At 62.4% G+C, this 16,565-nt stretch overlaps 1 protein-coding gene across 2 annotated transcripts; it reads left to right on the forward strand.

Annotated features, from left to right (window-relative positions):
- Nucleotides 1–381: 381 nt before the first annotated feature.
- RASGRP2 (RAS guanyl releasing protein 2) lies at nt 382–14,772 on the forward strand. Of its 2 annotated transcripts, XM_036430508.2 has the most exons (17): nt 382–496; nt 2,078–2,188; nt 2,804–2,906; nt 3,340–3,402; nt 3,682–3,813; nt 4,514–4,664; nt 4,820–4,993; nt 5,125–5,241; nt 6,255–6,536; nt 6,989–7,063; nt 7,349–7,471; nt 7,712–7,827; nt 11,247–11,388; nt 12,806–12,842; nt 13,154–13,330; nt 14,354–14,417; nt 14,560–14,772. In XM_036430508.2, the coding sequence occupies exons 2-16, from the start codon at nt 2,116–2,118 to the stop codon at nt 14,410–14,412; spliced, it is 1,824 nt and encodes a 607-aa protein (XP_036286401.1). In that variant the 5' UTR covers nt 382–496; nt 2,078–2,115; the 3' UTR covers nt 14,413–14,417; nt 14,560–14,772. The 2 variants fall into 2 exon arrangements, with proteins under 2 accessions (XP_036286401.1, XP_036286402.1); XM_036430509.2 differs by lacking the exons at nt 382–496; nt 2,804–2,906 and having other exon boundaries at nt 2,101–2,188; nt 3,301–3,402.
- The last annotated feature ends 1,793 nt before the right edge of the window (nt 14,773–16,565 follow it).

Below are 16,565 nucleotides of genomic sequence, written 5' to 3' on the forward strand. Positions count from 1 at the left end.
GCCCCCATCGCCGCCGCCGGCAGGGCCCCGTGGGAACGGTTTGTTTCGAAAACAGGAACCGGGCCGGGGGCTGGGCGGGGCGCCCCTTCCCCACCGCAATCCGCTTCCTGCCCCTCCCGGCTTCCTCTGCCCGCGCGGGCGGGGCGGGGGGCGCGGGCGCGGGGCCGGGGGAGAGGCCCGCTCCGGTCCGCCCCCCGCCCCCCTCCCCCTCCCCCTCCCGCCCTCCGCGCCGCCGGTGGCGCAGCCCCCGCCCGGCCCTGGCGGGGAGGGGTTCACGCCCGGGGACCGCGTGCGGGCGAGGGAGCCCCGGAGGCGGGTGCGGAGTCCCGCGCGGGGCGGGGCGGGCGGGGCGGCGGGGCCGGGGGCGGGGCGGGCGGCGGGGAGCGGAGCGGAGAGCGGGCGGGAGCCGCGGCCGCAGCCGGGCGGGCGGCGGGCGGAGCGCGCGGAGGGGGCGCCTCCCGGCCGGTGCGTCCTCCCGGTCCGGGTCCCACAGTGAGTGGCGCGGGCGGGGCGCCCGGAGGGGCCGGGCTCAGGCCGCGGGCGCGGGGGGCTGGCGGGGGGGCCTGCGGGGGTGTCTGTGGGTGGGGAGCTGCGGGGGTGTCTGTGGGTGGGGAGCCTGCGGAGGGTGCCGGCGGGAGCTGCGGAGAGCGGAGGCGCCGGACACCCGGGAGGGGGCGGCATCGTGGCGCCCGGCCCTCCCAGCCCGGGCTCAGCGTGACCCTCCCCGCGGACACCCCATTTGACATAGGAGGAAACTGAGGCTCCGAGAGGCCGAGAGAATCTCAAGGTCACAGCGAGGAGGGGGCTCTGGGCGGGTCCTGGGGAAAGTCTGACCGAGAACTCCTGGGGGGCCCCAGCCGCGGGGACCAGCCGGGGTGCGGGGCCCTTTCGGAGGCACAAAGCCCGCCGCCCGGAGGCGCTGGGGGTGGAGGTGAGGGTGGCCCGGACCGCAGAGGAAGGGGTGGCGGTGAAATGGGCGTGTGTGCGCCCACGGGGGCGTGTGCATTGTGCACGAGTGTGCATGCGTGTAGGTGCGTGTCTGGCGTGTGCGCACACGTGTGCCCTGTCCGCGCTGAGGTGGCTGCGGAGCTGCCCGGGCGGGGTCTGCATTCTGAGCGGAGGGCTGGGTTTGGCGCCTGAGGGTGTGGGTGCCATTGTGTGCGGGACGCCGAGGACCACAGGCGGCTGCCTGAGGCCCGGGTGCGTGTAAGCGGGGGCGTCCTGCACCCCAATGCGGGTCCCTCGCCTCGGGTGCGGATGAGTGTGTCCCCATGGGTGCGTACGGAGTTGCCGGTGGTGCACACGGTGACGCTCCAGCCCCGCGGCGATGGCGCCCCCTTCTGGGCGTCCTGCTCTGCAGGACGTGCGCTCCCCGCTCCGCCGCGCAGTGTGGGGCGGGCCGGGCTGGGCCCGGGCCCGGAGGAGGGCGGCGGCGGGAAGGCTGAGCCGGACCCCAGGGACCTTCCCGGAGGAGGTGGCCAGGGAGCGTTTCCCAGGCCCGGGCTTCCCGCCTCCGGCCGCGCGGGCTCCCCACCCCGCCCTCGGAATGTCCTCCTCCCCTCCCTCCTCCTCCCGGGGCAGGCCCCTGGGGCCCGCAGCCCGGTCTCCCTCCCGGGAGCCCAGGACGCCTGGGTTCCTATCCCTCCCACCCCAGGAAGAAATTCCTCCGAGGTCCCCTCGGGCTCTGGTTCCCAAAATAACCTGCGGGGGAGGGAGGCGGTGAGGGGAGCGAGAGCGCGCAGACCGGGCGCCGCGGCTGCAGGTGCTCCGGAGGGGAGAGGGCGCGGGGACAGGGGGCGTGGGGGGCACCCAAAGCCCCCGAGTCCCGGCTCGTCCCCATCCCCCGGGAGCCCCTGGGCCCTCTGGCGACGCCGAGGGGGGGCCGGAAGCCTCTGGGCCAGCCCGTGTCCCAACTGGGGCTTGCACCATCCCGGGCCAGCCCGCTTAACCCGGGAGCGGCCGCGGCGGCGACTCCGCCCCCGCCCGGCAGGGGGCGTGCCCGCCCCGCCCCGCCCGCCCCTGCCCACCCGGCTCCCCGGCCGCGCCTCCAGCCGCCCACTCCGCCTCTCCCGGACAGGGGTCCAGTCCGAGCCCGCGGAGGCTCCCGGAGCGGCCATGGCGGGCACCCTGGACCTGGACAAGGGCTGCACGGTGGAGGAGCTGCTGCGCGGCTGCATCGAAGCCTTCGGTGAGTGGCCCGAGCCCCCGGGACCCTGACTCCGGGCCGCTCCCAGGCCAGGCCCCGGCCCTGACCCCCTGGGCTCCGCATCCCGCATCCTCCTCCCGGACAGGCCCATGGCTCAGAAAGAGAAAGTGTTTCCCTCCCTAGCAGGCCGCCTTGAAGGCAGGGGTGCGGGTCCCCAGACTCTGACACTCGGGGTGCGTTATCTGCCCCCCCCACCCCCCCCAGCGCCCTGCCCCCTGGGAATCCGGAGGAACTCTATCTCCGCCTCGGAGCTGTTTCCGGCTGATGCGGGTGGCTTATCTGGCCAAGGGGTGCCCCTTCCCCCAAGCACTCAGGAAGTGACCTCTGGATTCCTGACCCTGGGGAACCCAGGCTCCTTCCGGCCCAGCTGGTTCCCCTCCTGAGGATGGCCCGGTCAGACCTCCCCTCCTCCATCCAGTTCCTCCGATCCTGCCCCGTATCTCTCCCACCCTACCTCCTCCTGCCAACCTCCTCCTGGTCTGGGAATCCTGGGGTGGGGGTGGGGGTGGAGGGAGAAGACACCCCTCTGGCTGAATTGGGGCTCGGAGACCAGGCTGCTGGACAGAGAGTCACCGCTTCTCTCCTCCCCGGAGGCAGACGACTCGGGGAAGGTGCGGGACCCGCAGCTGGTGCGCATGTTCCTCATGATGCACCCCTGGTACATCCCTTCGTCCCAGCTGGCGGCCAAGCTGCTCCACATATATCCTTCCGCTCACCCGCAGCCAGGCCCCAGCCCGCCGGCCACTGCCCGGGGCTTCCCTAGAGGCGGACCGCCAGTCCCGGAGTTCAGGCTTGGCCCAGCCTCCTAAGGCCCGGGCAGTCTGACTGCCCCCCAGCCTGGCCCTGCCTCCCCGCTCCCTGCCGTCTGGGGAGACCTGGCAGCTTGGTCTGCCTCTGCCTCTCCCAGAGACCAGGCCCTGCTCTCAGCTGCCCCCAGAACCTAGCCCCTCCCTCTCACCTCCGCCCCTGCTCGGCGCTCACCCCTCCCTGCAGCCTGTCCAGGGCCTCGGCCTCGGCCGGGGCCTGCCCATCGCTGCTCCAGGTCCCCCCAGCGTTGCTCCTGGAGCCAGGCCGGTCCCCGCCTCCCTTCCTAGACGTAGGCTGCCCTCGGGTTTTCCTTAACTCTCTGTCACCTACCAACAATCCCGGAAGGACAACTCCAGCTCCCTGCAGGTGAAGACATGCCATCTGGTGAGGTGAGTCCTCCCTCCGGGGCACCTTCCCCTCCCGCCCTGCCCCGGGCCGGGCCTGACGCAGGCGGTCACGCAGGTTTGCCCCCGGCTCTGTCCATGGTGGGTGAGCTGCTCCTGCCGGTCCCGGCCTGGGCTTCCTGGTCTCACAGCGGGCGGGGCGGACAGGGCCAGGACAGGGACCCTGGCTTGAAGCTCTATCCCCCTGTCACGGGGAGTTTCAATGCGGGGGGAGGTGGGGAGTGTGGGGTAAGGGCCGCCGTGGGTGACCCCACGCTCCTGCAGGTACTGGATCTCGGCGTTCCCAGCGGAGTTTGACCTGAACCATGAGCTCGCGGAGCAGATCAAGGAGCTGAAGGCGCTGCTGGACCAGGAGGGGAACCGCCGGCACAGCAGCCTCATCGACATCGAGAGCGTGTGCGTGGGGGGGGCTCGGGGGCAGGGCAGGCGCTCGGCACCCCACACGGTCCTCTGTGCTTAATAAATGCCTGTTGAATTGAATGAGTGAGGGTCATGTCCCTCTCTTGCTTACCAGCCGTCTGTGGTTCTCTGTCGCCTTCAAAATGTCTCAGCGGGGAGCTTCCGCCTCCCTCCACACCCCCCACGCGCCCCGGCCTGCAGCCACCGGGGTCCACTCTCCATCCCTGGCCCTGCCTCCTCTCCCAGCGCCATGCCCCGCTCATACTGCTCTCGCATCTCTGTGTTATCACATGTTATCACATGTTATCACATGCAGCTCAGGCGCGGAGTGTCTGTGGGCTGGCCCAGGCTTTTCCGGGCAGGACGTGTTGTTCCCTCTGCTCCCCGTGGCACTTTGCGCGAAGACCCGTACCCGCGCCGCGCTGTTCTGTGTTGTCTGTCTCCGGGCCCGTCGCCCTCAGTGGCCTGTGAGCTCCCCGGGGGCAGGAGCCGTGTCTTGCTCGTCTCTGCCCCCAGCATCCAGCCCCGGGCCTGGCACCGAGCCCGCCTTCCATGTGGGGTGCATGGTGAGGGGGCTTGCAGGAGCTCTAGGGCTGGGACAGTGTGGGGGGCCTCGGTCGGCGTGAGTGGCATGTGTCTGCATGCGTGTGGGGCATCTCCAGCAAAGGGCTCACTGCCCTTGCCCCCCCCCCCCCAGCCCCACCTACAAGTGGCAGCGGCAGGTGACTCAGCGGAACCCGGACGCACAGAAGAAGCGCAAGATGTCCCTGCTGTTTGACCACCTGGAGCCCATGGAGCTGGCGGAGCACCTCACCTACCTGGAGTACCGCTCCTTCAGCAAGATCCTGGTGTGCCCGAGGCCTGGGCAGGGGGGATGCAGGCTGGCACTGGGTCCCAGAGGGGCAGCATCCTTGGGGGAGGTGGGGTCACCACCAGAGGGCACAGGAGGGGCAGAGTGGCCGAAGGGAGGGCCCGCCGGGCACTGAGGCCGCCCCGCCCCCAGTTCCAGGACTATCACAGTTTTGTGACGCACGGCTGCACCGTGGACAACCCCGTGCTGGAGCGATTCATCTCCCTTTTCAACAGCGTCTCCCAGTGGGTGCAGCTCATGATCCTCAGCAAGCCCACCGCCCCCCAGCGGGCCCTGGTCATCACCCACTTCGTCCACGTGGCAGAGGTGCCTGCCGCCGCCCTGTCCCCTCCCTGCCGCCCCAATCGCCAGGAACCGGCTGCCTCCGCTCCAGGAAAGCTAGGCCAGATTCTGGACTCACTCAGTGATGCTCCTCCCCGCCCTGCTTTGTCCCCCAGAAGCTGCTGCAGCTGCAGAACTTCAACACGCTGATGGCGGTGGTCGGGGGCCTGAGCCACAGCTCCATCTCTCGCCTCAAGGAGACCCACAGCCACGTTAGCCCCGAGACCATCAAGGTGCCTGGGCTGGGGGGTCAGGCCGTGAGCTCCGCCTGCCTTCCCAGGCCTGGCTTCCCTGGGAACCCACAGGGCGAGCGCTGGGCACTCCTGCCCTCCTTTGACAGGCGGGGAAACTGAGGCTTGGGGGATCGAATGCTTCTGCCATGTTACACGGTGAACGTGGCAGCACGCCGGCTCACGCGTCTGCCTGGCTCCAAAGCTTGTGTTTTCTCCTCCTTTTCTCCTGCTTCACACACAGGGTGACACGCACATAGAAAAGTATGTAGGACACACGTACACTTCAAAGACAAGTGATACAGGAAGCACCTGGGTAGCCAGCACCCAGGTCAAGAGATAGAACATCCCCAGCCCCCGCAGCTCCCAGCACCTCGGAGCGCCTCTCCCTCCCCAGTGGGGGTGACCAGTGTCCCGGCTTTCCCCATACAGCTTCACTGCTCAGGCACGCCCCCCAAAACCGTGGGCTTTTTGTTGCCTGTTTTTGAACTTCTATACATGGAAGTATGTTGTTTATGTTACTTTACATCGTCTTTCATTCTTACATTCTGTTATGTGGAACACTCGTTCATTCATTTTCATTGCAACACAATATCTAATTGTAAGTTCGCCCCAATGTATGATCTGCTGTGCGGTTGAACATTTGGGGTTTTCCCCGCTCGGACTGTAGGAACCACCCATCCAAGAGCGTTGTTCTAGTTATTCCTGCGCTGCTTTGCCTCTGAGCCTCAGTTTCTCCTCCTGTTAAGTGTTGATGACCTGTGGCCAGGCCTGGTGTGCAGGTGTGGTCCTTGGCAGTGGGTGTTCCCCTGAACTCATGAGCTGTTACCTCTGACCTTCAGGGGCCGAGGGAGCCAGGGCTGGGGGACAGTGAGGGAGAATTCTGCCTTTTCAGCCATCCCTGGCTCAGATCCTCATCCTCTCCCACATTTCTAGGGCTGAGTGGGGGGCGGGGGCAGGGGATGGCTGACCCAGCGATGGCTGTATGTGCGTGACCTCCTGCCCTTTGCCCGCAGCTCTGGGAAGGTCTGACAGAACTGGTGACGGCCACCAGCAACTACGGCAACTACCGGCGGCGGCTGGCGGCCTGCGTGGGCTTCCGCTTCCCCATCCTGGGGGTGCACCTCAAGGACCTGGTGGCCCTGCAGCTGGCACTGCCGGACTGGCTGGACCCAGCCCGGACCCGGCTCAACGGGGCCAAGATGAAGCAGCTCTTCAGCATCCTGGAGGAGCTGGCCATGGTGACCAGCCTCCGGCCGCCGGTGCAGGCGAACCCTGACCTGCTGAGCCTGCTCACGGTGAGGCCGGGCACGGGGCTCGCAGCCACAGCGGCCGGGCCCACACCGCGCAGGCCTGGCTGGGCCCGAGATCCAGCCTGGGCTCCGGCGTGGAGGGAATTCTGAGATGGGCTCAGGCTCCGGACAGGACTGGGGCTGCCCTCGAGGCTGGTGTGTGGCCCTGGGAGGAGTCACCAGCAGTGGGTTGTGTTCAAGATTTGGGGCCAAGGTCCGGCCTGGCTTCTGGCTGAGACCTGGGCAGTGCAGTTTGCTCGAGGTTTAGGGGGAGCGTGGCCCGTGGTCTGTGTGCTGGCCGGCATGTGGCTGTGGGGTGTGTTCTAAGCTGGCCTTGTCCCGAGTCTGTCTCCTGGCCTGGGCTCGGCTGAGCTGGTCTCTGGCGAGCCTGTGGCCTGGGCGGGGGCAGCGGGCTCCGGGGCAGCAGGCCTGTGCTGTGACGGACCCGTGTGTCGCAGGTGTCGCTGGATCAGTATCAGACGGAGGACGAGCTCTACCAGCTGTCCCTGCAGCGGGAGCCGCGCTGCAAGTCGGTGAGGAGTGGACTCTCCTCCGTCCCCTTCCTCCCACACAGCGCCCCCCCTTCCACCCCTTAAGCCCAGGATGTGAGGGCTTTTATTCGGTCAGTTTTCCCAGTGGGCGGGGTTAGGGGGTGTGGGCGGTCCTAGGACAGGCTCACACTGAGGCTCAGACTGAGCAGCGGCCTCACCCCTCCTGCCTGGGGCACAGGCTCCTCACCCCTGGCTTCTCCGCTCCCCTCCCCGGGGCTCTGGGCTCCCTCACCTCTGGCTCTCGCTCAGGCCTGACCATCCCCACAGCCAACCAGCCCCATCAGCTGCACCCCGCCCCCCCGGGCCCCCGTGCTGGAGGAGTGGACCTCGGCGGCCAAGCCCAAGCTGGACCAGGCGCTCGTGGTGGAACACATCGAGAAGATGGTGGAGGTGAGGCCTGGGCGGCAGGCCTGGAGCTTTGCCGGGGCACCGGTCCAGGAACCAGCACCGGTGCCGCGTTCAAGGGCCAGCGCTCACTCTCCGGAAGGCACGGGTTTGGGAGAGGGAGGTGGCGGGCAGACGGACAGCTGCCCACATCTGGACGCCCTTTCACCGGGACGGAGAGTGCAGGCAGGATGGGGCTGCGGGGGCTCTTACTCTCTGTTCTCTGTGTCCTTCTGTGTCCCCAAGTCCGTGTTCCGGAACTTTGACGTCGACGGGGACGGCCACATCTCTCAGGAAGAGTTCCAGATCATCCGTGGGAACTTCCCTTACCTCAGCGCCTTTGGGGACCTCGACCAGAACCAGTGAGGAGGGCCGGGGGTCGGGGAGAGGGAAGGCAGGCCACTTCCCCTTGGGGTTCCGTTTCCTTCTGTGCCATCAGGCCATTGGACCAGACGGTCTTGGCAGAGAAGGCTGCCCCCGTGGGAAGGGACTCTCATTTGGGGTCATAGGGCTCCTGAAAGCAGCCAGGCCTATAGCTCCCCTGTTCAGACAGATGGCGACTCCCCCTGCATCTAACAGAGACGGTGGCCTGGGGACTGTTTCTCCACAAATGCCATTTCATTTGCGGGCTCCCAGCTGGCACGCAGGGTGGGCAGCCTGTTTTAATGAATAGATAAGAAAGGCCTGTAATTAGCACCCACTTGCTTATCAACAACTCACTAGCTGACAATTTGGGCCAACAGCTGGTTGTCTGAGGTAGGTGAAATGTGGCCCCCTGCGACCACAATCCTATCCGCTTTGCTGAACAGATAAAATCCCAATCAAAATTTACAGGTCAAGATATTTTTAAATGTTGATCTGTATTTAAAAACCAGTTGTTTTTTCCCCCCATAATGCAAAAACCCCTGGTTTAAAAAATTCAGGTAGGAAAACAGACTTGTAATAAGCAAAGTGTATTAAGTGAGAAGTGGAAAGTTGCCTTCCTCCTTTCCTATCTGAAGAGGTTATTAGCATAACTTCCTAGTAAGCAAGCCCTTGGCAGGGTTCCTGGTTTGGCAATATGTATATCCTTCCAGTCTTTTTTTTTCTTTCTTTTTTCTTTTTTCCATGCACGTGCAATTTGACAGATTTTGTTTGCCTGAGTTTGTGTCATGGACAAATGGAATTATAGCATAGGTCCAGCCCTGCCCATGGTGTTGGCTGTAACTGTTTTGTTTCTCCACCCAGCGTTGAGCCAGACTTCCGTGTTATCTCCCTGGGTGGGGTGGTGGTGCTGTTTTTCAGGCCACATTTCAGTAAGGATGCAGTCCTCAGGGACCTTGGAGGCCCATCTCCAAGCTGGAGTCCCAGCCTTAGCTCCCCGCCCCCCCCCCCCCTGCAATGCCACGGCCTCGGCCTCCCCCTCCCCTGGTTGGGAATCAAAACCCAGCACCTGGCCCTGGCTGGCTGCCAGCTAGATCCCCAGTAGGGGGCGTGCAGGAGGCAGCTGATTGATGTTTCTCTCCCTCTCCCTTCCTCTCTTTCTCAAATCAATAAAAATATACTTAAACACACACACACACACACACACCGCCGCCACCATCGCCACCACCACCACCAGCAATCACAATAGCACCAGCACCTGGCTCGCCAGGAGGGAGACCAGCCACCCAGAGTCCGGACCCAACTCACTGCCTCAGCTTGTCTCCCTCTTTGGTTCTGGAACTTAGGTGTTTTCTTTCTTTCTTTTTTTTTTTCCTTTCAAACTCACCTATGCATTTAAAGCTATTTTTTATATTTCACCAGCACCTAGATGTTTGTAGCAGTAAGGTTTCCAGGTTGTTGTTTTTTTAATATACTTTATTGATTTTTTACAGAGAGGAAAAGAGAGAGATAAAGAGTTAGAAACATTGATGGGAGAGAAACATCGATCAACTGCCTCTTGAACACCTCCTTCTGGGGATGTGTCCACAACCCAGGTACATGTTCTTGACCCGAATTGAACCTGGGACCTTGCAGTCCGCAGGCCGATGCTCTACCCACTGAACCAAACCAGTTAGGGCAGGTTTTTTTGTTTTTTTGTTTGTTTTGGTCGCTATCTTGGCAGAACTGCATGCCGTGCTTTTTTTTGCTTTTGTTTTCCACGTAAGCCGTTATCGCGGACATCTCTTCCTGCTGCTGCATGCAGGACACGTCCTTCTTTCCGACGGTTCCCGAGTAACGGTGACGCGGCCGGGCATCCTCTCCCTCGCCGTTCTCCCGCTGACGGGTGTGCGGGCGGCGCCCGGTTTCCGCTATTAATGCCTGCGGGCTGCCGGGGACAGGCCACTGTTTCTGTGGGAGAGATTCCTAGAAGAGGGATAATTGAATCCAAAGATATGCACATTCTAAATTAGGAGGGAGGCTGCCAAAGTGACCTCAGGCAAGGTGGTGCCAGCTTGCGCCCTCGGCGGCAGCGGAAGATGCCCATTCCCCAGCTTCCCTGCCAACAGCAGAATCTATAATAAGCCTCACAATGTTGCCCGTCTCATTGGCCAACAGTGTCTTGGTTGAATCTGCATTTCTTTACCACGAGTGGGGGAGGATGTCTCTTCATGTGCGTGTGGGCCACTGGTATTTCTCCTGTGAATCGCCTGTCCGTGGTCTTTGTCCATATCCCACTGGGTCTGTCGGTCTGTTTCCTCGTTGATTTTCCAGAATCTCTGTTAACGGGTATGAACCCTTTGCTGTCGAACATGTTTGCAAATATTTTCTTCCAGTCTGTCATCAGTGTCGTCTTTTCCCGCATAAAAAATTTAAAAAATGTTGTGTGTTCAGTATGTCAGTCTTTTTCTCTGTAGCTTCCTGGATTTGTGGTGTGTGCAGTGAGCCCCTCCCCCCCGTCCAGATTCCAGAAAAGATTCTCTTTAACCTTTTCAGGTTCTCTGATAAGGTTCATTGTTTCACACGGGCGTTCTCAGGTCAGTGGGGTTTGGTTTTCAGACACAGGAGGAGCTAGGAATCCTGGCATCTGTTTCCTCCTAACTGGCCAGTTGTCCCAATGCCCCTGAACTTGAGGGGCCACCCCGACCCCACCAGGGACCCCCAGACCCCATGGGTGGAGATTTGCAGCAAGGACCAGCCTCGGCAGCAGAAACAGCTGGGCGTAGCCTGGGAACCAGTGACACCCCAGACACTGTCCCCAGTGCTTCCTGCGCACTATCTCACTTAATCCCCCCCCCCCCCCGGACCCCCCCTACCCCCCCTGAGATGTGGGAACGACCATTATCCTCATTTAGAGAAGAGGAAGCTGAGGCACAGAGAGCTCTAACCAGCTGGAGGTCACACAGCCAGGAGGTAGTGGAGCCAGATGGGAGTGGAGGCCTGTGGATCTGCAGAGCGCATGCTCACTCTTCCTAACGCGGAGAAAGGGGTTCTGCAGGGAGCCCCGGGGAACGCGAGCACGGGCCACAGCGGTTCCCGCAGGGTGGGGGGCTCCGGGCCCCAGAACTGCTCGGAGGCCTCTTGCTGGTGCCTGCCAGAGCTCAGGGTGGGCGCACAGGCTGATAACGGGGGAGAGAGGCTGTGTGCAGGGGGCAGGGCGGGGTGGCAGCCCCGCTTTCTGGGGGGAGACCCAGAAGGAAACCCGAGGCTGCACAGCTGGTCAGTAGCAGCCGGGACCACTGACGCCGCCCAGCGTCCTTTCTCTGCCCCGCACCAGGGCTCAAACCCAGGCGTTGGGGAGGACCTTCTGTTTGCAGGGGTTTGCCCAGGGGTGGGTGGTTCGGGGAGGGCTCCAACGCAGGTGCTCCCTCCCCGGCAGGGACGGCTGCATCAGCCGGGAGGAGATGATCTCCTACTTCCTCCGCTCCAGCTCCGTGCTGGGCGGCCGCATGGGCTTCGTGCACAACTTCCAGGAGAGCAACTCCCTGCGCCCCGTCGCCTGCCGCCACTGCAAGGCCCTGGTGAGCCCCCGCCCAAGCCACACCCTCCCGCCCCCGCCCCGCCCCCGCCCCGTCCGCCCTGTTCTCCCTCTGGCCCTGCCCCTGCCAGCACCCTCAGCTCTCAGCCCAGGCAAGCCAGCCTCATGAATTTCACCAGCCAAGACCCTAACCTAACCCCAACCCCAACCCCAAACCTAACCCTAACCCTAACCCTAACCCCAACCCCAACCCTAACCCTAACCCTAACCCTAACCCTAACCCCAACCCTAACCCTAACCCTAACCCTAACCCTAACCCTAACCCTAACCCCAACCCCAACCCCAACCCCAACCCTAACCCTAACCCTAACCCTAACCCCAACCCCAACCCCAACCCCAACCCTAACCCAAACCCAAACCCCAACCCCAACCCCAAACCTAACCCTAACCCTAACCCTAACCCCAAACCAAACCCTAACCCTAACCCTAACCCCAACCCTAACACTAACCCCAACCCCAACCCCAACCCTAACCCTAACCCAACCCTAACCCCAACCCTAACACTAACCCCAACCACAACCCTAACCCCAACCCCAACCCCAACCCCAACCCTAATCCCAACCCCAACCCCAACCCTAACCCTAACCCTAACCCTAACCCTAACCCCAACCCCAACCCCAACCCTAACCCTAACCCAACCCTAACCCTAACCCCAACCCTAACCCCAACCCTAACCCTAACCCTAACACTAACCCTAACCCCAACCCCAACCCCAACCCAACCCTAACCCAACCCTAACCCTAACCCAACCCTAACCCTAACCCCAACCCTAACCCTAACCCCAACCCCAACCCTAACCCAACCCTAACCCCAACCCTAACCCCAACCCCAACCCCAACCCCAACCCCAACCCTAACCCCAACCCCAACCCTAACCCCAACCCCAACCCCAACCCCAACCCTAACCCAACCCTAACCCCAACCCTAACCCCAACCCCAACCCTAACCCTAACCTCAACCCTAACCCCAACCCCAACCCCAACCCCAACCCCAACCCTAACCCTAACCCAACCCTAACCCTAACCCCAACCCTAACCCCAACCCTAACCCTAACCCCAACCCTAACACTAACCCTAACCCCAACCCCAACCCCAACCCTAACCCAACCCTAACCCTAACCCAACCCTAATCCTAACCCTAACCCCAACCCCAACCCTAACCCCAACCCCAACCCTAACCCCAACCTCAACCCCAACCCTAACCCAACCCTAACCCTAACCCCAACCCTAACCCTAACCTCAACCCTAACACTAACCCCAACCCCAACCCTAACCCTAACCCAACCCTAACTCTAACCCTTAAGGGCCCAGAGAGGGTCAGGCCCAGGCCCTGCCCCAGAGAAGGAAGAAGAGCCATCACTTATACATACCTCCCCAGCACAGCCCTTCTCCTCTGTTTCAGATCCTGGGCATCTACAAGCAGGGCCTCAAATGCCGAGGTGAGATGGATGGAGGGCTGCTGGGCTGACTCCTGGGAAGAGTGACCCTCTGGGTGGGAACTCTATTTTGGTGGGGCAGTTGCACCGGAGTGAAGTCCCTTGGAGCCAGGGAGGGAATGGTTGTGTGTGAAGGTTTCTGGAGAGGGCAGAGAATGGCGAGCGGGATCAAGAGAGCACGTTGGAAGGAGGCTTCCGTTTTGGTGGGGCCGCTGCTCAGGACCAAAGGGACCTGGGGAGAGGCGCAGGCCTAGGGGTGGGACGGAGGGTGTTCTGACGGATGTCCCGGGCGGCCCCCCCTCTGCCTCCCCCAGCCTGTGGGGTGAACTGCCACAAGCAGTGCAAGGACCGCCTGTCGGTGGAGTGCCGGCGCCGGGCCCAGAGCGTGAGCCTGGAGGGGTGCGCGTCCTCCCCCTCCCCCACGCACACCCACCACCGCACCTTCAGCTTCTCCCTGCCCCGCCCAGGCCGGCGAGGCTCCCGGCCCCCAGGTAAGAAGCGTCTCGCTCTGTGTGGGCCTGTGGAGGGAGGGAGGCAGGGCAGGAGGGAAACCGGTTCAGAGTTTGGTAGGGTGACGAGGAGGGTTGGACTGGTAAGGGTGCCAGGAGGTAGCCAGGGAACCCTTGACCTTCTGAGGCTGAGGAGGAGAGACTTTCACATATAAAGAAGAGTAGAGCCGAAACCGGTGTGGCTCAGCGGCTAGAGCGTTGGCCTGGGGACTGAAGGGTCCCAGGTTCGATTCCGGTCAAGGGCATGTGCCTTGGTTGCGGGCACATCCCCAGTAGGGGTGTGCAAGAGGCAGCTGATTGATGATTCTCTCTCATCGATGTTTCTAGCTCTCTGTCCCTCTCTCTTCCTCTGTGTAAAATATCAATAAAATATATTAAAAAAAAAAAGAAGAAGAAGAAGAAGAGTAGAAATGAAAGAGACTTCAGATTCCAGTCACGCTCTTATTTTGTCAGGGGGATTGGGGATGGATTGGAGAGGGAGTTTATCTGCATTTTCTTGTCTGGCTGCTCTGGACCCATTTTGAGAATTCTAAGCCCCTCACCCCGAAAATCACCCGCAGCTCTCTGGGGGTCTCTGGGGGTTGTAGGTCAGTGTGCTGAATGATCATTCCTCAAAGGATTATTTGGCTGAGAGCAGTCTGAACAGCTGTGTTAAACTGAGGTCCAAAGCCGTTGACCACAACCTTTCGGATCAGCATAAGTCCTCAAAAATAGAAAAGACGAGACCATTTGCATGGGACCCTCCGGAAGTGCTGGTGTCTCCAGTGTGACACACACAAACGGACATTTAAGCAAACTGCCCTGACAGACCTGTGGCCGCGAGGAAGCTTAGCAGAACCTCCAGAAGTGGGCCGTTTGGTGGTTCAGTGAATTGGTTTTTGGTGGGTGGGTCTGCTACCGGACTGGGAAGGGGTCCTCCTGTGAGTGGGGCAGGGGCTGCTGCAGGCACGGGGACCCAGGAGTCGATCCTGTGATGAACTCCCCCCACCCCGGACCCCCCCGCAGAGATCCGGGAAGAGGAGGTACAGACGGTGGAGGACGGAGTGTTTGACATCCACTTGTAGTGATGGTGAGTCCTCCCTCTGCTTCTCCGGAGCCTCCACCCAGGGGCCGGGGGTGGGGGTGGGGTCCGGGATAGGGCGCTCTGGGCCAGGGGGTCTCCTGCTTTGGGGGAAGGATAGTCCTCACCACCTCTGTTTTTCTCTTCCCAGCTGTGACTGGATCAAGCACGCATGCCTGCCTTGGAGCAAAGACCTGGACCGGAGCAGGGAGCCGGGTGCTGGGGCAGCAGGCTGGGCTGGGGGGTGGGGCATGCGGGTGGCATGTGGTTGAGGGCAGGGCCAGGGCTGGTGTCCCTAAGGTTGTACAGACTCTTGTGAATATTTGTATTTTCCAGGAATAAAAAGGCCCGTGTCATGAACCTAGGCCGGCAGAGCCAAGCTCGTGGAGGGGGCGGGACTAGAACGTTGGCGTGGCCCAGTCTGTAGTCAGAGCATCCTGGGAGATCGGAGGTGTCGTGGGTCTGGAATCTTGGGGGGACTAGAAGCCTGGGGAAGAGAACCTTAGGACCAGAACCCCTTGGAACGTAAGCATCTTGGAGGCTCTGACATCTCGAGGAGTCCAGAATCTCTGGCCTAAAACTTGAAACCAGCACTTCTTTGCACCCAGACTCGCTGGGCCCAGTGGTTTTGGGTAGCCAGAGCCGTCAGCCCACATGCCACATTCCCTTGCTCCACAGGTGGCCTTCAGCTCCTGTTTGAGTTCTTCCAGCCGTGGGGAGCTCACCGCAGAGAATCCTGAGTGCCAGCTGCGGGCGGTGGTGGAGGGAGGGGCCTGGGCAGCTTTCCTGCCTGGGGTTGTTGGGGCTGCACTTGGGCTCGCAGCCTGCAGCCTGGTGCTGCTGCCAGCCGGAAGGACAGTGACTTCCAGAGGAAATGCATATTGATCCTGCTCTCAGCCTCCTGTGGCCTCTCCCAACCCAGCTCCTCCCTCTGAGGTTGCAGCTCAGAGGTTTTGGGGGTCAGTACTGCCCCAGGAAGGCCAAGGCCGTTCCACGGCCGGTCTAGGCTGGGGGGTGACCGGGGGTCTTCTAAGGGTTTGAACCTGGGCCAGGAGGCCTCTGGGGTCAGGATGGTCCAGGCGGAGGCCCTGGGAGTGGAGCTGCTTCCCAAACCCCAGCTGGGTGTGCCTCAGGCAGCTGTGCTAGTCCTGGGGCGGAGCCTAGGCACCTGACTCGTACCTGCAGAGCTCAATGTTCGTGGACCAGGCGTGGCCTCGGCCCCCTCCCTCGGGTCCCCTGACCCCACACCCTCTTCCCCCTGGCCTGCTCCTCAGCTGGGTCTCCTTCTCCCACCCTTACTCTTCAGCCCCATGTGGCCCCCGAGCCTTGTCCTCCATTGGGTCCCCCGTGTGTCCCGCCCTTCCCCCTCCGAGGCTGTAATATCCGTTTCACGATTTGGGGGCTGAGTTGCTATAACAACAGACGGTGATTGTGTTGTGAAGAGCAGCTCTCTCCCTGAGCTGCCCGCCTCCCGCGCTGCCTCCATCCCTGCAGGCTGTGGCCTCACCTCCCCAGCCCAGCCTGGCCTCTTCCCAGCCGGCGTGTGCGTGCGTGTGTGCGTGCGCGCGTGTGCGCGCGTGTGTGAATGTGTGTGTGTGAATGTGTGTGTGTGTGCGCGCGCACGCATAACCATGCCCAGGGCCGATCCGCCCGGGAATGTGGATGTACCGTGGGACTGTCTGCTCATGGTTGTATGTGTGAGTCCGGTGTATGCGCTTCACATTGCGTGTGTGCATGTGTGTGCTCAGACATGCATGCTGCATTTGCTGCATTTCCCCTTCACCTTGTGAGCCTACTGGACTTCGCACCAGAGAAGGGCCACAGTGCGGGGAGGGATGGGGGCAATTGGGGAGGGTGTCTTGAGGTGGTGGGTCCCAACTGCAGTAGGTGGTCTGAACCTTGGGCCTTGGGGGAGGCATCCTTGGAGTTGGGGGGAGGGGCAGGGAGGTGCAGCCGCTGTCAGGTGACCTTTCCTGCCCTTGACGGGCAGAGGTGGCCCAGGGAGCTGGGGAGGGGACAGGAGACAAATGCTCATGCTCACTCTTACGTTCTTTATGGCCCTGTCCTGACACCTCCCTGTGCTCTATAAGAGTGAGACATTCTGGGAACCGCTGCACCTGTCTGTCCGTGTACACACAGTGCCTGACTGGATGAGTC

The sequence above is a fragment of the Pipistrellus kuhlii genome, unplaced genomic scaffold (assembly GCF_014108245.1).
Source record: "Pipistrellus kuhlii isolate mPipKuh1 unplaced genomic scaffold, mPipKuh1.p scaffold_m20_p_109, whole genome shotgun sequence".
In the NCBI taxonomy this organism is placed as follows: Eukaryota; Metazoa; Chordata; class Mammalia; order Chiroptera; family Vespertilionidae; genus Pipistrellus; species Pipistrellus kuhlii.